The sequence below is a fragment of the Zerene cesonia genome, chromosome 19 (genome assembly GCF_012273895.1).
Source record: "Zerene cesonia ecotype Mississippi chromosome 19, Zerene_cesonia_1.1, whole genome shotgun sequence".
Lineage (NCBI taxonomy): Eukaryota > Metazoa > Arthropoda > Insecta > Lepidoptera > Pieridae > Zerene > Zerene cesonia.
In genome coordinates, this window is record NC_052120.1 from 8,722,982 (window position 1) to 8,744,211 (window position 21,230).

General features: G+C 33.3%; 5 protein-coding genes across 8 annotated transcripts; 2 read left to right on the forward strand and 3 right to left on the reverse strand.

The window, feature by feature from the left end:
* Positions 1–39: 39 nt before the first annotated feature.
* On the reverse strand, positions 40–2,842 carry LOC119834218 (KIF-binding protein-like). Its single transcript, XM_038358549.1, has 2 exons — positions 1,669–2,842; positions 40–1,219 (listed from the first exon to the last, which is right to left on the reverse strand). Exons 1-2 carry the CDS (start codon positions 2,630–2,632, stop codon positions 393–395), a joined length of 1,791 nt encoding a protein of 596 aa, XP_038214477.1. The 5' UTR covers positions 2,633–2,842; the 3' UTR covers positions 40–392.
* Positions 2,843–3,913: 1,071 nt separating this feature from the next.
* LOC119834416 (mesoderm induction early response protein 1) lies at positions 3,914–6,856 on the reverse strand. The gene has a single exon (XM_038358773.1). It carries the CDS (start codon positions 6,646–6,648, stop codon positions 5,464–5,466), a length of 1,185 nt encoding a protein of 394 aa, XP_038214701.1. The 5' UTR covers positions 6,649–6,856; the 3' UTR covers positions 3,914–5,463.
* Positions 6,857–7,726: 870 nt separating this feature from the next.
* LOC119834221 (transmembrane protein 87A) lies at positions 7,727–13,156 on the forward strand. The gene is made up of 11 exons (XM_038358553.1): positions 7,727–8,001; positions 8,232–8,292; positions 8,440–8,528; positions 9,123–9,290; positions 9,945–10,094; positions 10,546–10,721; positions 10,964–11,071; positions 11,331–11,549; positions 11,892–12,012; positions 12,425–12,572; positions 12,904–13,156. The coding sequence occupies exons 1-11, from the start codon at positions 7,903–7,905 to the stop codon at positions 13,122–13,124; spliced, it is 1,560 nt and encodes a 519-aa protein (XP_038214481.1). The 5' UTR covers positions 7,727–7,902; the 3' UTR covers positions 13,125–13,156.
* Positions 13,157–13,448: 292 nt separating this feature from the next.
* LOC119834220 (engulfment and cell motility protein 1) lies at positions 13,449–16,095 on the reverse strand. Its single transcript, XM_038358551.1, has one exon. The coding sequence runs from the start codon at positions 15,982–15,984 to the stop codon at positions 13,786–13,788; it is 2,199 nt and encodes a 732-aa protein (XP_038214479.1). The 5' UTR covers positions 15,985–16,095; the 3' UTR covers positions 13,449–13,785.
* A 1,192-nt stretch (positions 16,096–17,287) lies between these two features.
* LOC119834484 (spondin-1-like) lies at positions 17,288–20,991 on the forward strand. 4 transcript variants are annotated; one of them, XM_038358854.1, is made up of 10 exons: positions 17,288–17,372; positions 17,574–17,766; positions 17,927–18,138; positions 18,272–18,463; positions 18,537–18,743; positions 18,816–19,073; positions 19,211–19,409; positions 19,568–19,688; positions 19,978–20,149; positions 20,755–20,991. In XM_038358854.1, exons 2-10 carry the CDS (start codon positions 17,586–17,588, stop codon positions 20,872–20,874), a joined length of 1,662 nt encoding a protein of 553 aa, XP_038214782.1. In that variant the 5' UTR covers positions 17,288–17,372; positions 17,574–17,585; the 3' UTR covers positions 20,875–20,991. The 4 variants fall into 4 exon arrangements, with proteins under 4 accessions (XP_038214782.1, XP_038214786.1, XP_038214785.1 ...); XM_038358858.1 differs by having other exon boundaries at positions 19,568–19,658; XM_038358857.1 differs by having other exon boundaries at positions 17,336–17,475.
* Positions 20,992–21,230: the final 239 nt, after the last annotated feature.

The following is a 21,230-nucleotide window of genomic DNA, read 5'->3' on the forward strand; positions in this document are numbered from 1 at the left end:
ACGTCTCTATGGACGATCAATCAAATAAAAATCGAGCTATAGTATAACATTTAATATATTATGTTATTAGCAGAAATGAGTATGAAAAAGAAGCGGTCACAATATTTTGCATGCATATGCATGCCACAGCCGTAAATGAAGAAAGCTATGTGTAGTGTTTTTGTAAGAGACATTGAAAGTATTATTTATGAGAAAACATATGTTTAGCATACTCTAGTCATGTATAGTACAGAGATTCAATACAATATCTACATATTTGCACTGTAACAACACATTTTTAAATCAAATTCAACATAAATACAAATGGACACTATTATTTTATATCAAAAAAAAAAAATCGTACCACAATCTATTTGTCAATAATGTTAAGCATAACAGAGATTAATGCAAAATCAAGCAGCGAGTTCCGTTTCTAGCCTTTTAATTTTTATTGGCAAAATGCTAACCATCTCTTGACACAAACTAAATTCCACATGCATCATCTTCGCTGCATCTTTATCTCTCGTACAAATGTCTACAACGGCTTGGTACGAATCAAAACTCTTCTTGACATGAATCAACTGCGTACGTTTATCTAATGCAATCCTCTTCATACTATTCCGACCAATAAACGCATATGCACTTATCACAGGCCTAATAACATCAAGATCTAACTTGACTGGCATCATCCCGTTCTTATCTTTGACAGAATTCAAAAATTGATCATAATTCTCTATACTTTTTTCGCAAAGCATGTTTATTTTCTTCAATAGATGCGGTGTTGGTTTTTCGTTTGTTTTATTCAGCTTGTCCAATTTTATGTTTAAAATTTCAGAGTACACTTCACCAAGCTCATACCATAACTGTCGGCAACACTGTAAATAGTATGTTGGATTTATTTCTTTTATTAAGTCTTCCAACATGTCGATTCGTCGTTTGTGCATTTTCGACCTTCGTTCATCATCCTCCTCAAAGAAAGCAAGGTAGGCATATGACTGTGAACTGTCTTGAATCAACTCAATATAATCTGACGCCAATGAATCCAATTTATAATATTCCTTGGCCTTATTTAACCAACTCTGACAGCTTAAAAATACTTCTCTTGCATCCTGATATGTGAGAATAAATTTATCGCCAATTTTGTTTTCATACTTAGTCACATCTAGGTCAGGGAAGATAAGGTTTTTTATATCTCCACCACAAATATTCTCATTGTCCTCTAGTTGAAGGTTTGACATATCTGTAATTTATAAAAATGAATTATTGAATTTGTTTTTTATTTTAATTGACTATTAAAATATTTTAGTTCAAAATAATAGCTCCGATAAGATATTTTTTTTTATTAATAGTAGGTATACAATATTCACTTATAAAAGGCATTAATATCCTACTATTATTATAAATGCCAAAGTTTGTAAGGAATAACATAAAGGCAACTTTTTCTCCTGATACTCCTACGGGATACGGACTTACATGGGTGAAACCGCTGGGCGCAGCTAGTTTTCTAGAAAATTTATAATAATTAACTGTAAATTACTTGCAAGAATTAAGTTATGTTATTGGGTCCTGTTACTGTTGAATGCTGGCTTATTCCAAATATATTTATTTCAAAATTCTTCATAATCCAAGTAACCAACTTTGTATAATACAACTGGTGCTTGTGCTACTTACAATAAAGCAATTACTAACCTGTGACAGCCTCAGACATTGTCTCTGCATCATTCATCAGCCTTGTCTTAGAAGCTGTCATCAAGAGGATACAATATTTAGCCCAACATCGTGCAACATCAGCTGACCGATGCTTCAATTGTTCCTTTTTAGCCAGCATCACTTCATCATTAGTACTGTCTTCTGACAATTTAGCTTCATACTGGTCTAAAATAGTAGAAGCCGCAGCTAAGTGATGCCTAGATTGAAAGAAACCATTTCTCTCAGCAAAAAACTGTGATAGTGTTGCAGAATTCAGTGACCAGTCCACTGGCTCATAATCATTGTATTGTAATTGCCTTCGTAATGTGACATGACAATAAACTGCAGATTTAAGATCTTCTTTTAATGAACCATAAACCTGAGCAAGGTAATAGAGAGTAAGTGTATAAGCCTTCTCTAATACCATGATATCACCAGTGACACTATCAGCAGTATTGTGTATTATATTTTCAATTGGTAAAGGCATTTGCATTGAACACTTAAATGTTTCATAAAATTCTTTTGACTTCAGTAGGTATGATTTAGCCTTTTCTGGTTCATCCCTATTCGACCACAGGATACCAAGATTGTTGTCAATGTTTATAAGAGTCGTAACAATTTCAGGTTTTGAAGAGTTGGGAAGCAACAGTTCTTCAGCTTCAGTAAGTACTTTCTCACTGGCAGTTAACTCTTCGGTCTCCATATCGATGATACCAATATTGAGTAGGACAATGCCTAACATTGCATCGCCTTTTAAGGGATCGAGATTAGATTCGGTACTAAACGTGTTAGCCAATGCATCGCGCATTTTTATTAATATTTCTTTAGCTTTATATTTGGACGTGTAAGGTTCGTTTTCCGGGTCATTTTTACTGTCCTCATCTAGTAATTTTCTTACTTTTCCATAGTTCTCCTTAAAGTCGTTAATTATCTCCTTAGCAGTCATATCGGTAGTTACGATCATTATTATTGCTGTACAAATCCAAAGTTAGTTAATAGTGGGTTTACTTAGAACTCATATCACAACTTAATTTCCAAACAGTATGATTAAAGTTATTTTAAAATGTATTTATAGAAATTTATAAATTTTGGATAAGAAATTTATTCTTTGGTTTTCAACTTAAATGTCAATGTCTAAAAATTTATCACATAAAATAATGAATGACACACGCTTCATATTTCAGGATTGTCCCTTTGTCCTAAGATATCAAATATTATTCAATAAATTTTTTTTCATCTTAATATTTAATAACAGTTAATGAAGTGCAAATCGTATTTGAATAGTTTATATTTTCTATAAAACCATCCTGTAGGCCAAATGTTGAATTTGGCCTCCAATCATCTGTTTCAATGTCTCCATCTGTGTTCTGCTTAGCCGAGATATTATTTTTAAAGTTCCATACCCAAAGGAGAAAAAATAAGTCCTGTAACCTGTTACTTAGACTTTACTGTCCGTCTGTCTGTCCGCCTGTCCTTCTGTCCGTCTGTCCGTCTATCACTTTTCACCAGGCAGTTAGACAGTTGAAATTTTCAAAGATGATATATGGGATTTTAACCGCGATTTATTCATTATATTATTAACCCGTTTCGAACACTCTACAGCGAGCGTGGTCACGGGGAGACTGAGATGTTATATGTCTTGGTCATACAAAAATTGTTGTTTGTGAAGGTAGTTAAAGTAGTAGAAGGTTAATAAATCACGTTTAAAATCCGTTAAAAAGTCTTTAATTTCTGATGCTCGTATAGTCCGAATTTATCTGAATTGACAAAAATCTCTAGTAGTTTCGTGAAAACTGGTGTTTATAGTTGTAACATAAGGCGGTTTTAGGGTAGTAAGTCAGAATGGCAATGTTGAAGTCAGGTAATTACCCGACTATGGGTGAGCGGGCAAGACGTTGTCTTATGCGTGAAGAGAATAAGCTTATAAAACGCCAGTCGCTCTTTTCTTTGTTGATATATAACTAGATATAGTAGGTACTATTACCAACCGACTTCAAAAAAGGAGGTTATCAATTGGACTGCATTTTTTGTGAATGTTACCTCAACTTTTTCTGGGTGAACCGATTTTTAAGATTCATTCTTTGTTTGAAAGCTGATGCCTGCCATGTGATCCCATTATTAGCCTAAACCTCAAATTCGGTTCAGTTCTGACAATTTGAAGGCCGTTCAGTTTTTTTGTTAAAAATAAAAATTACTACCATATGCTTCATATAATTCGAAATTATTGATAGAAAAAAACAAATGCTTAATTTACAATGTTTATTCTTAAATAATTTTTCTCCGTATTTTAAACCGTTAATCATTCTTGTAATGCATCACCATTACTTCAGTAATGTAATACCATTCATAATAACAATCCCTTCTAACAGTTAACACTCATCAGACATCGGCGCATATCAAATGTCTAACAATATTGTACAAAACATAAAAAAGCTGTACAATATGTACTTTAAATATATAATTCAATATTAATATAAATTCTAAATACAAAATCCTGATTTTCATTATGTCTGGGCACTCAATACACATCATGTGTTAATTAACATAAAATCAATAGATATTTATATTTACATTGTAGAGCAAAATCATAAACTTCTCTTTCATGTATTTTTACTTCAGTATTATTAAAATTGTCGGGACTTATAAGGCTTTAGATTATTCTACAAATGTAGACTGTAATTTAACAATGCTATAGAAATTATAATTTAATTATTCTCGTAATAAACATCGCACATTTCAGAACATCAGCAGTAGAAAATATAAAAATACAATCAATATGATAGTCTACTGAAAGAGAATAATAATAATCATAGAACTCAAACATAAATAAAATTAAAATTAAGTAAGTTATTTCTTATAGGTAAAAATACCCTGCTATAAAATAAAAAGTATTCATTAAAATAGAATTCTACACATTCAAACATAGTGTTAGGTAAAAAGCATCAATAAATATTGTACAACACACTGAAATTGAACTTTTCGGTGCTCAAGTAAGTAGACATGGAAGAATGTAAAGATATAAATGGTACTCATAATTATAAATTAGCTTTAGGGCTAAGAAAAAGAAGTACAATGCTACAACAATGTCACACATAGAATATGGTGTCCTTAAAAAAGTAAAACCTTATTTATATTAATTAGTTATGGAAGAAAACTATGCCAATTAGTGACACTAGCCTATTCAAAAAAAAAAAAAAAAATACTTGATAAAAATAAACCAATAATTTTCAGGTATTTCTTATACTTTCTCTAGAAAAAAAAAAAAAAATTGCATATTATGCACAGTATTTGTGACTGTTGATATTTTCTGTATACCATATCATTGATGATTTACAAAGCATAATACACTTACATTAAATAACATGTAGTTTTTATAATGAAAAAATAATTTACTATTAATATTAGACAATTAATATTATTTATAGGGAACACTTATCTATTCTTGGCCTATATGCCAACTGTAAAATTCATATTATTGCATTATTTTCACAAATAATTGTTCATTACGCATTTTGTATTCATACCATTACAATTTACCAATCAAATCACATTCACAATCTAGCTCTGATATGAATTTTTAAAAATTTCATTATTATATTATTGTTTTTCCTCCCTCACCAACATTCCAACCTTCAATTATTCCTATGTAATGCATTATTTACAGTCTATAGTGATAAAATATTAAGGCAGGTTTAGTTAAATCCTTCTAGACATTTAAATTAGTAACTATTTGTACGTATGGATGGGGGACTAATGAGAAATGTCAACATTCTGCTGGAGAATGTACATTATGTATTAGGAAACATTTTCCATTTCCGGTTCGCCAGTAGATAATGTCCTGGGAGGTGAAGAGTGGGCTAGCTGTGAAAAGACTTCTTTTTCACCCAACGCAAGGGGATCAGGCTGAGTCGCGGGAGAAGGCACATATACCATCATTGACGGTGATACTGGTCTTACTACACTCGTACCAGTAGCTTCTTGCTCCTCCAAAAACCTGTCCATGTAGTCTGTGTGACCTGGATGCAATGTGTACTTCTTCTTTTCCAATCTTGTTTTGTTTGCAAATATATCATGCCTTTCTGTTTTCTTCCAAATGTAGTAGAATTGAACAAGTTCTCCAACAGACCGTGTTCTTACTTTCTGCTGTCTTATTAAATGGAAGTCTTTGCCATGAATTTTTATACCATTCTCAAAGTTCCGACATTCCTCTTCAGACCACACATTTGCATGAGCTGGTGTTTGAGAGGATATGCGACGTCTTCTAAGAGCTTCGTCAACATTGTGTCCACATTGTTGGAGAAGAAATAGAGCTTCTTCATCATCACGTAATTGCTTTCCCCGTGGAACAGCATCAACACCAGTACCACAGTTCATTGCACAAATTTTCCTCATATAATCTTCTATCACTTTTTCATCAAGAATATTTGGGTTCCATAATAGTTTATCCTCATTTTCATATGGTAGAGCATCATCGTAACTGCATAATCCTTCTGGAATACCAGCTTGATAGTCACTACCAACCATAATTGTTTTCTTCCAATCATCTTCATCTGGACTATAATCATAGTCGTCTTCTTCTTCTGAAGGCGGTCGAGAACCAGACCTGAGACATCTCGTAGCTTCGGGACTAGCAGTTGTCTCAGTATAAAGCTGCTGCAGTGCAGACTCAGGTTTCTCATTTTCTTCAGGAACTACCTCAGGAGGTTGTTCTGGAATCGACTTATCCATGTTTCTATTATAACCGTATAAAGCAAGTAATTCTTCCAATGGCATATCACCTTCACGCTGCAGGCTGTTCAACTCCGCTTTCGGGTCTTGGTGCTCGCCTGCCGCCAAAGCTTCTTCTTCGTCTAATGTTCTCTCGTCGTCGAAATCATTTACCATCATTTCAACAGTCGGCTCGAAGAGGGATTTGTCGTTCCCCACGTCCATACTGGCATCTTGTTCGCTTATATTGGTTACCAGCGCGCAATCTGACATGACTAACACCACTGACTATGGAGAACGGCGCTTCCAAAACATGACAACTTTTCAACGATACTGATGTCTTCATATAGTGTTTTAAGGTTAATTTAACTATTTTTGACTTACTTTTTACATGTTAAATATAACAAAAAAAGGAAAATACGACAAACAAAACAAAAATATTTTGACACGGAAACTACTGAACCAAGGTTGTCGACGGCAGTGTGACCATTTCATAGAATCAAAATACCCAAATTATTATAAAAAAAGCGGACAATATCATTTAAAATATTAAACAGAATTTTTTCATACAAGAACTAAAAACGTACTAAAATATAGCTAACTAAATAAAATCAATCATTTTATACCAATTTAGTCTAGATCATAATTTCCATGTCTTGGAATAATTATGTAAATTATGCTTTTATGGACATAAAATATTGTTACATGAATGTTACACTCATTTTTCACAAGGCCGAGGAAACAGATAAAAAATTTTCAGGATCATATTATAATTAACATTTCCTGAAAAGATAGCTTAACTTTACTATATAGCAACACTATCAGTTTGAATACTCGTATCAGATAAATGGAAAATAATATAATGCTGTTAAACTTCCATAACATAAAATGCATTGAATTTTATAGTATCAAAAATTTTCGTGATTTAATGTAATTAATATAAATTTAATATTCATTGTAACGCCATCATCATCATCATCATCAGCCCTTATATGTTCCCACTGCTGGGACACAGGCCTCCTATGAGGGTTCAGGCCATAATCCACCACGCTGACCAAGTGCGGGTTGGCAGAAGTCACATGTCGTCGAACTTTTGATTCTCGGACATGCCGGTTTCCTCGCGATGTTTTCCTTCACCGTTTTAAGCTATAACGCCAACTAATGTTAAAAATTAAAAAAAAACATGAGATGCTGTGGTAATTACCTATTCAAGTGCCTAAATTAAGAAAAAAAACCTATTTATTAGTGTAGTCTGTAGTGGAACTTGGAAAACCACAGAGAAAGTAAAATACTACGCAAAAATAAAAAAATTCTAAATATTTTATGACAGTGACAGTCTTAATCTGTGGTGACAGTTAATAGACGTCATGTTTTTAGAGTCGTCAAGTGTGTTTGATCGAAAAATGTAATAAATTTTTAACGCTAAAAAATATATTTTGTATTTAAAAAAGCGTTAGAAATATGTTCCGACAATATTTTATAGAGAATAATTAAGATAGTTACCCTGTTAGTATATTAGGTGTTACGATGTATATTTTAAGAACTGTATTTATACTAGTCGTAGCAGCCTTTAGATTTGTTATAAGTTTTTCCGATGTTGGAAAATGGGACTTACTACTTAATGGGGTAAGTGATAAGGATTTCATACAGATTCATCATGGGTTTTCTTCTTGTTCGACATGTGCCCAAATTATCGATTTTATTATACCTACCCAATATTATGTTATACTAATGACTCATTTTAATTCTAACACAGTGATAGCGGTTTCCTTTATCACCATTCTAACTGCGACGATAAGAAAAACTAGCGTTTATTATATATACCTGCATAACTTTTTATTTATAATCTTTTTCAGGAAACCTGTAACTTTACAGTAGCAAAATCATTGTTTAAGGACTCAAAATTAATTATTGTATGTAAGTATGATTTATTTGTCATCTTATCAAATCTTATAAAGTCTAATAATGAAATTACAATATATGTTGCAATTATATATCATTACTATGTTTTACATTAAGTTTGTTGTGCATATCAGGTGTTTTATTTATTAAATTAATTTTTAGTACATTGTCAAGAGCCTGCAAATCTAACTGTGGCATATTCTTGGAGGCAGACACCATGTTCTCCAGAATACAACCATTTTTTCGAAAAGGTAAATTACTAGTTTGTATTTGAAATTTACTTATATTATAATAATGATAATCTGTCTGGCTGTTTGGTGTGGATTATTTTTATTTAAAATCCTTAATAGGTATTGATAGTAATGATTTATGTAATGTATGAATCAAAGATAAGGTAATAGACATTACGAGATAGGAAGATTGGATAGTCGTTGAACATAATTGTTTCGCTTGAAGCTCACACATCTTACAAAATACTTTGTGTCTTGACTGCTTTAAAAAAAGTACATTTTAGAAACTTCCATTTACTTAGAAATCTGTTTTAGAGTACTGTTGTTAGTATAGTTGCATTATATAGTCATGTTTAACTTTTTACAAAATTTTTGAATACATTTATATGTATATGTGGTATTATTAACATACTTTTACTGCATTTTTTTTTTATGTGCCGTTAACAATTATTCATTTATATTACTCTTACAGTATAACTGAATTCCATACAGTAATAGTTATAGAGCCATTAAAACAACAGCTAAGACAGTCACTAGAGAGTTCTATTACTTTTTTAAATTGTGTTTAAGTGATCATAGTTTTATAGAGAATAATATAATTGTTATATATTTCAGCGAATTGTAGACTGCTCAAATGTGGTTGAACGACCAATGCTCATTAGCAACCGCAGCTCGGGTCAAGCTATAAATGTTGTGCAAGCAGTTACATGCGATGGCAAAAATCCCATTTTTTTTTATAATGAAAAAGACAAAGGATCTGAGACTGATCAAAGTGTAAAGTCTGTGAGTATAAGCCTAACTTTTATTTCTTAATTAATTGAAAAAAAAATCTGTAAGAATATAAAAACTGAATTAATGGCTGACTTAAATTTAATTTTTAGTTTTATAGCATTGATATTTGAAATACTTTATAAATGAGAAATTTGAAAGAATTGAAAAAATTTGATCATGAGGCGGGATTCAAACCCGCATCTTTTTGCCAAACTGTAGCAACGCCTAGCCTATCAGCCACCGATGATTCCACTTCTGCAATCCATTTTCTTCTACTCATTCGTATTATGTGACTAAGGGACACCCCATTAATAATGACTGACTTGTCAAAGTTACTGGAAAGTGTCTAAATATTTCTCATCACATTTAGTGTCAGTATAGAATGTCACAGTTCACACATCCTATCCTACTTCCTTATAAATCCGAAAGTTTGTTAGGATGTGTTTGTGTGTTTTTGTTGCTCTTTCAATTGGTGTGTTGTTGCGATTGCAATAAAATTTAGTACATACACAGCTGGACAACTGGAATTACATATAGGCAAATTTTATCCCGATATTCCTACGGGATACGGACTTACGCGGGTGAAACCGCGGGGTGCGGCTAGTCATTTATATTTTTAATACAAAAAACATATTAAATAATTTTATGATTTTCCTGTTGTTGCAGCTTACCCCATCATTATTAACAGTGGATAGAGAAGGTGTCTATGTACTCACCATGTCAGTAACAAGTAATATTAAGTATAAAGCATCATTGCACATTGAAATGGTAGCGCCATCTGGATATTTGTCTGCAGCAATATGGCCATTTTTACCAGTAAGTTAATTTTTTTGAGAAGTCAAAAAAAGATTGTTTAGTAACCAACACTAATCTATATTTCATTTGACATGTACATATGTATGTTATGTTTTAATATTCCTACTCAATTATCTTTTGATACTACAAGTAAATAAATCCATGAATTACTTCAAAACTGTTTGCTCTCTGAGATTATCTTTAATTCCTATCTACAGAGTAATATCTCAACATTCAGAGCGACATTTTATGGCTAATATTAATTAGGCAAGGCACTTATATATTTTAAGTACCTAATAAGTGACCTTTATTATATTTACCTTCATGTATTTGTCATAAAAAACGTATTTTCTTTCTTTTTTCTTATTATTATCAAATTGATAATTTCTTTTAAGAAGCAGAATTTATCTGCAATTTTCAATAATCACCAAATCATATTCAAGTTAATAATAATAACATTGTTATATTTCAGTTCTTTGGTGTGATGTGTGGTGTGTACGCACTATTGTGTGCGGGCTGGCTAATTGTGTGCGGACTGCAATGGCGTGACCTACTTAGGATACAGTATTGGATTGGTGGAGTAGCGCTACTTGGTATGGTGGAGAGTGCTACATACTATGGGGTCTATTCGTCCATTAATAGCACTGGGTAATTTTGATTTTTTATTTGCAAATTAATTAAGTATCGGCACTTAAATTGAAAGAAAAACATTTATTCAACAATTCTTGTTAAATAAAAACTTATGTTTTTAATTACGTTATTTGTTATAGTGTTTCATTCCCTAATACTTAGTTAATTGCATTTTAAGAATTGTATTTGATTTTAATTTATTTTCTATGAGAATTTTTTAGATGTTTTGTTCTATTTTAAAATCTTCTAATTGACCACAGTTACTTCAACGCGGGCGTGTTTATGTTCGCTGAGTGGGTGTCAGTGGCGAAGCGTGCGTTGGCTCGCATGCTCGTCATCATCGTGTCGCTTGGCTTTGGGATTGTGAAGTGAGTTTTATGTTTCCATGCAGAGTTGATGTAGTAGGTACTGAAATTATTTCACATGTGACACACCTTTCTTTTTAGTGCTTCGCATTTTTCCCGCCTTTTTTGACAAACCTTTTTTTCTTATATGGCAATAAGATTAAACTATTTGCCAGTAAAATATATATTTTTTAATTTTGAATTCGCTTTGGACTATTCAGCGCTGCCATCTCAATTTTTTTGCAATTTTCCCGCCCTTTTTAACTTTTTTCTTCCCCTCCAGGCCGCGGCTGGGGCCCGCGCTGCAGCGCGTGCTCGGCACGGGCGCGCTGTGGGCTCTCCTGGCCGGTATCGACGCGTGGCTCCGCCTGCACCACAAGGCGGACGACTCGAACCGCGACCTGTTGCTGTCCGAGGCGCCGCTCTCGCTGCTGGACAGCGCCATCTGTTGGTGGGTGTTCGTGTCGCTCGCGCATACGATGCGCACGCTGCAACTGAGGAGGTGAGTCTATATCATTTATTTCTACAAAACACCATCGTTTTTGGGAATGTAGGTTAATAAAATAGTAATGATAAATTTTTAATTATTATAATGAAATTGAAATTGTTTTATTGTCTTATCTTTTCAAGAGGTGAAGAAGAAAGATTGTATCAGCAATTTTAAATTCGAGTGATATAATATGGAAAATTAAGCAAGGCAGTCAATTTAGCAGTCAAACTGTAAAACCATTTACTATAGTGGATAATTAATTTTCAAAATGTATTCGATGCATTGTCACAGCGAATTGATGCTGTAATCAATTATATGTGGTTATTTTGGTTAAAATAATAATTTTTGTTCCAGAAACGCAATTAAGCTGTCCCTATACAAATATTTCACAAACACGTTAATATTCGCTGTCATTGCATCTGTGATATTTATGCTCTACACTCTTAAGTCATACAGGATTCTTTTTTGTATAACGGTAAGTAGTATCTTTGCTGCAGTACTTCGTTGGCTGTACTGTAATGACGACATTATAAAATACCGGCTGCGCCCCGCGGTTTCACCCTTGGTAGTCCGTATCCCGTAGGAATATCGGGATAAAAAGTTGCCTATATGTTATTCCAGTTTTCTAGCTGTCTACGTACCAAATTTCATTGCAATCGGTTCTGTACTTTTTGCGTAAAAGAGCAACAAACACACACACATCCTTACAAACTTTCGCATTTATAATATTAGTAGGATAGGAAGTAGGATTAGTAGGATAATAAGATTATAGAAAAAAAGAGCTTATCATAGTATTAACTTCTCAAAAAACAGATTTGCGTCTTGTAGCTTCGTGAGGTTGAATAATGGATTTCTCATTTTATTTATTTTTTTATTTGTTCGCCCAGGATTGGAAGGAAGTGTGGATGGACGAAGCGTTCTGGCACATCCTGTTCGCTTGCGTGCTCACTGCTATCATGGTGCTGTGGCGGCCGACCAACAACAACCAGCGGTACGCGTTCACGCCGCTGCTGGACAACGCTGAGGATGATGAGGGTAGGTGTAAAAAAAATTTTTTTTTTTTCATTCTCTTTAAAAAAATGCATCGTAGATAAATAAGACATAATCAATAGACCGTTTCTAAATTAATAATGAAGTAGAAATTTGGAAGTGAATAATGAATTTGTAATTGAAAACTTGTGTCGTATTTCAGTCATTGCATTTGCTGTTATTTCATACGTATTGAAATTCATGATTTAAATTTCATTGATAAAAATAAATAGCAAGCATGGCAAGGTACTTAAAAAAAATATCTTCAACTTCGATCGTAATCATTCGCAATTGAAAATAAATCAGTTGCTACATTTTTTTTTCTCTCTCTTAACAGACGAAGAAGACCAATTCGTCAACGACGCATACGGCGTCAAAATGCGTGGCACAAGTATCAGCGAGCCCGCGGACAATCGCGATCTTCCCGAACCGAACACTACCTCGCTGGACTCCGACTTGCGTTGGGTGGAAGAAAATATACCCACCAGCTCATTGCCCTTGTTGGATTCGGATGAAGAAATAATAAACACAAAGTTTGAAGTGTCGAAGATGCAGTAAACATAGTATTATTAATTAAATGTGTCTGTGCATTTGTTGTTTGATTTTTTACCAATTTTTGTGAAAAATTGTAAATGTTATGTAATTAAATAAATTAATGAGGATTTGTAATTGTTTTCGTAGATATTTTAAATACTAGTTTTATAAATCTTATCATTATTCATTTATCGATGTTGTCTTATACATGATTGGATTATCTGTTTACAAATTTCGCTAGAAAATAAGCGATTTATACATTTAATGTGGACTGGGAGGGAAACATATTTTTCAGCAGTGAATTAAGGACAACATTCTATATTGTTGGAAAATAAAAATAAAATGATATTTTTTTAAATTTATTTATAGATATGGTAATAATTGTCTTTGGTATATTCAAATATACTTCCAAAAGATTATGAGTTTGATTTAAAGTACATAATGATTCAATATACATTTTAAATAATTAATACATCACTTATACATAAAAAGATAGCTTATAAACGTAATAATAAACATTTTATAATAATTGGTAATAATAATTATTATTTTGTCATTTAAAATGTAATGCTATTAAAAGTATTAAATAAAACATCTGGTCCAAATTATGCCTACAAAAACACATACATATTTGTGCGTATTAAATAAGAGTACTAATATTATTTACAATAAGGAATACTGATCATTAATTGTTCTCATAATAAAAGTCATAGTCTTCCGGTTCTGGCGGAATTTGTGGTGGGTCCTGTGGAATGTCAATACCTTCAGCATCAAGCAAGCGCACTTTTATATCCATAGATAGCAATGTCTCTAAGTCATTCTCATACGATTTGCTTGACATCTTTTCTTTCAACAAAGCATTGATTCCATCTGTCCAGTAATCAAAGATTTGTTCATCAGGTGCAACAAAGTCCAATGATGGGACTTCAGCAGCCTTCAGTATTAAAGAGAATGCCAAATGAGGGCTACTTATTTTGCCCTTTAAGTCCTTCATGTGTGGACAATCTTTACCAACCACTACACATTTAATGTCAGCCACTGCCAATTTCGAGCCAAGTTCTTCTAAACTCGGCGTGCTCTTTTCGTCACACTCTCCGTAATGCAATACTTTATGGTTCGGTGACAAACGCACAAACCAAAACTTATCTTTTCTATTGATTTTCATGTACTTTTTAAATCTTGTTCCTCCAACTAGCACTCCAAGTCTTTGCTGTTGAATTAAATCTATTATTTCAGGAGTTATCTTTTCTTTTAATTCCACAATGGGCCTAGCATGGGATTCCCACACTTCTCTGTTAGTTCGCTCTTGCTGCCACAGGTGTGTAATTTCATTGTAGGTTAGTTCTTTAACCTTCTGTCGGAATTTGTCAAATCCTTTAGGAGAAGCTGCTAGTGCTCTCGTAATTTGCTCTCTCACAACACTCAGTACTTTAATAAAGTCTTCGGTAGTTGCCCTCATTTCCTTCCAAGTCTTATTCAACAGAACAATGCAGATACAAAACAGCTCTTCAAAAGGATGGTCATGAGTAAAAAATAATGGATGATAAGTTTGACCTTGTTCACTGGGAGATTCTCCAATGTGTAATATCTCACATAAAAGCTTGACTAATTCAACACTTGTTTTACCAAATGGACATTCCTGTTCATCTGCTCTACAACTATTCCTCAACACAATCTTGGTGTAATCTTCTCTGTAATTTCTTGCAAAATACAACATACAATCCAAAGCCAACACTCCAGGTGGGATTTCATTAAAATCCTTTATTGGATCTATTTCACATTTGAAACCCAGTTTCTTGAAATCTTTAGTCAAACTCCCGCCTTGTCGTCTTGTAGTTACTTCAATATTTGTATTGTTGTCATTTTCAAATGCATATTTTCTGAGCTCTTTTATTTTTTCTTGTGAATCCTGATCCTGTGCATCAGCTCTTTGCCGCATTCTCGGTTCTAAGAGACCCAAAGTTAACGTCTGTAATACATAGAGCTGATGTGCCAATTCTGTACCCAATGCTTCCTTTGATACATTCTTTGTAATGAGGTTTTCATATATTTTATTGCGTACTTGTTTAGAGCATAATGTTGCAGCAATTGTTTTTCGTTTAGTCAAATCTGCTTTGGAGAAGATGGCATTTATAAGAGCTATGGCATTTTGTTGGATCACTCTATCAGAATTCTCTAAATGGGATATCAAGCTTGGAATAGTTATTTCCTTTTCGACATGCGAGTTCTTCCCTGAGCTATTTAGCACTATATTTTCAAGTATCGACAAACATGACTGGATTATCTTAGGGTCCTGTGTGTTAGCTTGATTGCTTACAAAACTAACAACTTTGTTGATGAACTGATTTTCTAAAATATCCCATGATATAATTCCATGATCCATCAATTCAACAAATGTGACTAGTGCATATTTTAATGCAGTCCCTTTAAATTTTCCTGTCTCAATGTTGCTTATAATGAGAGATAAACCTTTTTTATTTATAAATTCCAATGCAAAGGTCAAATCACTGCTTACAGTGGACAACTTCATCAGAGCAGCAGATTGCTCTGGTTCTGTACCAGTATTTATTTTTGCCAATATATCTTGAACCGTCTTTGCGGGAGATTGCTCCAGACGTAACACTGATCCATTCTTAATTTCGTTCCTATTTTTCTCTGTAATGTAATTTTGATTGTTGCTTTCTGAAAACTGTAGAGCATAATTGGAAGGGTCTGGGAGGCCCCACGCCTTACAAAGCAGTTGAATGATACTCGACAGAGGCTGACTTTGGTCAAACTCTATCAATTGTGGTACCTTATCTGGCGCATTCAGCATTTCCACCGCAATCTTCAGGATAGTGGAATCTTTCGTCGCCGACGGCATTTTTATTGGCTTTACAGACATTTATTCACCATTTGACAATAAACTTCCTGGACACGAACGCGCAGAATAGATTAAGGAAACAAATCGGCCCCAAAAACATTAAACAGATTTGACTTTGAAGTTTGACAATAGAAAATTCTAATTGACAGACATCGACTTGACATTATACTCTGATACTCCATAACCTTCCGTTTAATAATGATTACCCAATAATTTGTTTTTAAGTAGGTAGGTGGTACCTACTTAAAAACAAATACCTACTATCCTACACCGTACATATCCTTAATAATAACTATTTCTACGAAGGAATCGCTATTAAAATAGACTTCAAAGTCAAATTTAAACCTTTTTTAATTACCTTTATCTTAATTAACGATTTAAGTTAAATAATTGTTATTAAAAAAGTTTAATTCGTGATGAAGAGAGAACTTTCATGTAGGTACTACTTCCTGATATGATTATAAGGATTATGTACCTTCATAAAATTTTGTTTTATGCTCCTTTAATTTTTGTACGTGATTTTAAAAAAAATCATTAGAAATTAAATAATAAATTTTGCCCCCAAGGCAAAAATAATTTAAATTAACGGAATATTAAACAGAAGGTCCATCAGTAGGTTGATCATGATGGATTTGGTTTTCTTAAATAATCGATAATATTAAGAAATAAGAACTCACTCTATCTAAGTGTTAGTGTCAGGTATCAGGACGTTATGTTTAGAGGTCATTGTAAGCATATACCTAATGAAATGAAATGTAACCGAGCATGTTAAAGCTCTTTATAATTTACTAGCTGTTTGCCACGCCTTCTCCTAGGATGACACGGGATAAAATAGCCTATTATATTATATTAATTAATCGGTAACTCTATTATATTGGTTTTATCGAACTCACAATACTAAGAGATCCGTACAAATAAGCGAGAGAAATTCAAAAAATTGGTAACCTATCCAATTGATGACTGTGCCAACTATTGATTAACCTCGAATTTTTATTATTTCTTGTTATGACGATGTATTCTATATATTTTCTACCGTTTCACGATCACTATTCATAAGAAAAGTCTGGTGACAGACAGATGCACGGAAAGACAGACAGACGGATAGACAGATAAACAGATAGACGGACGGCCAGACGGACAGACAGACGTAGTAACTATTTATTATTTTATTTTCATAGTTATTGGCTGCTCTATACGAAATATAGCCCTTATAATATTAATATGTATCCAACTAATGGGGTCACAATGAAAAAGATCCGCAATATCTCATGTCCCATATCAATCATTTAAAAAGGTAACCCGATACTCCTCTTATTTCATGTCACGGATCTTCTCATCAGACTTTATACAGCATCCTCTTCAAATGGTCAATCTTATGACCATCATTACTCCAGTCACATCTCGTTGCTGTAAGCGAAATTTGTTTATTAATTTCATTATTATTTTTTTCTTTTTTTTAATCGTGTATGTGTAATGTGATTATTCAATGAAGTGACTTATGTTGTCCCAGTGGTAATCGCTTTTTAGTTATATTATTTGGTAGGGATTGAAGAAAATCTAATTCAATTTAATTCTATATTACGATTTTCACGATGATTGTCTTTTTGCAGATAAAAGGCATCATGCCAGAGCTAACTATATGGTATTTATTTTTACTTCCTTTACTTCTACAAGAGGGATTTTCATACCGCTGCGAACGCCGACCTTATGGATCGCTGACACAACCATCGGCACCGGATGGCAGGTTCAAGATGGTCGTCGAGGGAGCAGACGACAGCTATATGCCAGATCAACTCTATATTGGTATTTATATGTATACTTATAACTTGGGGATGAATTTTGTGATTAAACTCCTTAAATAAAGACAAAAAAAAATTGAGGATTTATTATTATATATTAGTAAAATAAAATATGTGTGCGTAGAATGAATCCCGTGGTTTTTAGCATCGTATTTTTATTGCAGTTAAGCTAACGGAAACAGATGGCGAATCCAGGTTTATAGGTTTCATGATATCTGCTGAAGGTGATATTAAGCAGGATCCCAAAAATCCTAGAAAAATAATTGCCCTGTCACCAGGCGACTTGCGGCCGCAAAACTTGTTTACAGCGAAATTCAGCGATCGCTGTCTCAATTCTGTGGAACATGCTTCCGCTACTCCGAAATCAATTGTTGAGGTAATTTGAAAATCCTGATTCTATTCATAAAGTTGAAAATGCTCTCCTATTTCTATTCTATTATTTCAAATTGTAAAATAACTACGAGTTCCGTATGAATAGATTTTGTGGCTTTTTCGATACGATTTTTTAGGTTTATTGGCAAGCACCTTCATCAGGAAATGGGTGCGTTACATTACGAGCGATGGTAGCTGAGAATGAAGAAGAATGGTATGAAGATGGAGCGCCATTATCTTTAAAACTATGTGAAGATATGCGACAACCAGACGACGTAACGCCTCAACTAAATTACGAATGTGATATTTGTGACGAGGCTAAATATGAGGTAACTCTTGTCTCAAATGACATAAAATATCAATATTTTGATAGAATTATTCATAAGTTTTGTTGCCCTTTAGCTTTCTTTTACTGGAATTTGGTCGAGGAATACTCACCCGCGTCTTTATCCTGAAAATGATTGGATTCCAAAATACAGTGATCTTGTTGGAGCATCACATGCCCTAGATTATTTTCTCTGGGCTCCTGGTTCTCTAGCTACTGATGGAATAAAGGAAATGGCGGAATATACGAACACATCTAAATTAGAACTAGAAATAAGACAAAAGGTAAAGGAAGACTTTATTACATACTCTATTGATTCCTTTGGCATCTTTTAAAATCTAATCTTCCTCATTCAGATTGGTGATGGAGCAAGAACGTTAATAAAAGGAAAAGGACATGGGTACCGTAAAATGAACAATCCAACATACGCCTTCTTTCGGGCTGATAAAACTAATCACCTCGTAACTGCTGCTATTGGAATACATCCATCACCTGATTGGTTTCTTGGGGTCAGCAGATTTGAGCTGTGTCAAAAGGATAATTCGTGGTTACCAGAAAGGGAGTTAAATTTGTATCCTTGGGATGCAGGAACTGATAGTGGTGTATCTTATGAGGTATTTTAATTGGCCACCTATTTTTATTCAGGATTATGTATCACTAATGTATTAAATCTTACGCAAAATAACGACGGTTATATTTATTAATTTGGAGTTTACATGAGATTATTTTTCACGTGTTTAATTTTTTGTAGTCGGGTAATTTTCCAACGTTTCCTCAAGATTCGATATCACGCGTACAAACTAGTTCATACGACAAAAACTCGCCATTTTATGAAATGGACATGAAGGATCTGCATCCGTTTGGCAAACTACACATTAAACTAATCAAAACTTACCAAAAACTGTGTGAAAGTGAAGAAAATAAGGAGAATCAAACGGAGCCATCTACTGGTACGTCTATGAATTATCTTGTTGCTCGAAATCTCTTGCTTCTATCGAAACTGATATATTTTAAGAATATGAAATATAATAAAAACATTTGATTATGTGAATAAAATTCTGTTTAATTCATGGTAAACCTTTAAATCTGTACATTTTTACGTTCATAGATGAAACAACAACAACAACATCAACCACCGTAACTGATGAAACAGAAGAACCAGGTGAAGAGAGGCCTTCAGAACCGGACGAGCCTTCCAGGTATCAATACACAGATTCTGAGCATCGTGGGTGAGCGTCAGTTAGTTATTAAAACCAAACTACCCGCCAATGGACGGTACGGGTTAAATCTTATGAAATGACACCTCCTTGCTAATTAAACGTATACTTTGTTTAACGAATATATTATGTTTTATATGAAGAAAACTGAATAAACACAATTTATCAATAATTAAGTTAGTTCCAGTAACTTATTTATTAACTCCGTCCTATATTCTCGTACTCCATAATATGCGAGAAAACTTTATAACCTACTCCATAATAATATCGAAAGATATAAGGTATAATCACAATTTTACAGTGAAGCACCTCTAGTCACTGACCCTGAGTCTTCAGAAGACTGTCCAATGACGCAATGGATGGATTGGGGTCCTTGTGAAGGATCATGTGAGGGCAGCAGAGTTGTTGGTTACAAGGCGAGGGAAAGATTCCACCTGGTTGACGGTGTAGCTGTTGAAAAATATGATCCCAATGTATGTTGAATAAAAAATTATTTTAATTTACATCTTCAATACAAAACCCTACTATTATAATTATTTATTGTTATCCTACTAACCTACTAATCCTACCAATATTATAAATGCGAAACTTTGTAAGGATGTGTGTGTGTTTGTTGCTCTTTCACGCAAAGACTACTAAACCGATTGCAATGAAATTTGGTACGTAGATAGCTGGACAACTGGAATAACATATATGCAACTTTTTATCCAATATTCCTACGAGATACGACGGACTTACGCGAGTGAAACCGCGGGGCGCAGCTAGTATATAAATATATGGCAAATCGTTGAAGTGTTTCGAAATGTATGTTTAATATAAATTTTGAATACAAAAATTTATACAGGATTTTAAAGTATTGTGGGTTTATTATGTAAAACGAAGTTTGTAAGCTCATCTGATCTTTTTTATTGTTTGTGTATTATTTGTTATAATTATATTACTTAAAAATGTGATCGAAAGTAAAGCATTTTGGATAACGATATGAAATCTATTATCCAACACATAAACAGTATCTAACTATTGGTTATATACATGTGTATATCTCTTAATCCTTAATAGAATAATATTGACGTTCCAGGTGGATCCCTCAACGAGGAAAGAAGTTCCGAGGTTTTGCAAGAACCATTATGAAGACTTCGAAAGGAGAGAATGCGAGGATGATTGTATCGATCTAAAGGAAAGCAACGAAGTGCGATAGAGTTCTCTAGACATATATTTTATAAGCTGTTTACTTGCATTTGTAATTAGTATATGAAGTTTATATAGCTTACTTCTTATGTACCGTGTAACTTTGTTTTTAAATATATTGTACTCCATTTAACTGTTTTATTACATCAATTTTTAAATCCTTTTCTTTCAATTCTTAATTTAAAACCCGATTCGGAAAGTGTCTTAAAAGTTTAACGAAATAAAGGAATACTCTTGAAATCCATTAGGAAATGTAACTTACTCAAATCAATCCACGGAGAAATAAGTAGCTTCCTATGTTAGGTATATATGGAAAACAAATTGTATTCACTGTAGATGTCGTATAATATTGCTAATAACGAGTAA

Bases quoted from the DNA above. Each gene is read 5' to 3' on its own strand.
- LOC119834218 (XM_038358549.1), bottom strand. From the start codon at position 2,632: ATGATCGTAACTACCGATATGACTGCTAAGGAGATAATTAACGACTTT. The intron at 1,220-1,668 runs GTTAGTAATTGC...TATAAATTACAG, and splicing joins AATGTCTGAGGCTGTCACAG to ATATGTCAAACCTTCAACTA.
- LOC119834416 (XM_038358773.1), bottom strand. From the start codon at position 6,648: ATGTCAGATTGCGCGCTGGTAACCAATATAAGCGAACAAGATGCCAGT.
- LOC119834220 (XM_038358551.1), bottom strand. From the start codon at position 15,984: ATGTCTGTAAAGCCAATAAAAATGCCGTCGGCGACGAAAGATTCCACT.
- LOC119834221 (XM_038358553.1), top strand. From the start codon at position 7,903: ATGTATATTTTAAGAACTGTATTTATACTAGTCGTAGCAGCCTTTAGA. The intron at 8,293-8,439 runs GTAAGTATGATT...ATTAATTTTTAG, and splicing joins CTCAAAATTAATTATTGTAT to TACATTGTCAAGAGCCTGCA. The intron at 11,550-11,891 runs GTGAGTCTATAT...TTTTTGTTCCAG, and splicing joins CGCACGCTGCAACTGAGGAG to AAACGCAATTAAGCTGTCCC.
- LOC119834484 (XM_038358854.1), top strand. From the start codon at position 17,586: ATGCCAGAGCTAACTATATGGTATTTATTTTTACTTCCTTTACTTCTA. The intron at 17,767-17,926 runs GTATTTATATGT...TTTTTATTGCAG, and splicing joins GCCAGATCAACTCTATATTG to TTAAGCTAACGGAAACAGAT. The intron at 20,150-20,754 runs GTATGTTGAATA...TTGACGTTCCAG, and splicing joins TTGAAAAATATGATCCCAAT to GTGGATCCCTCAACGAGGAA.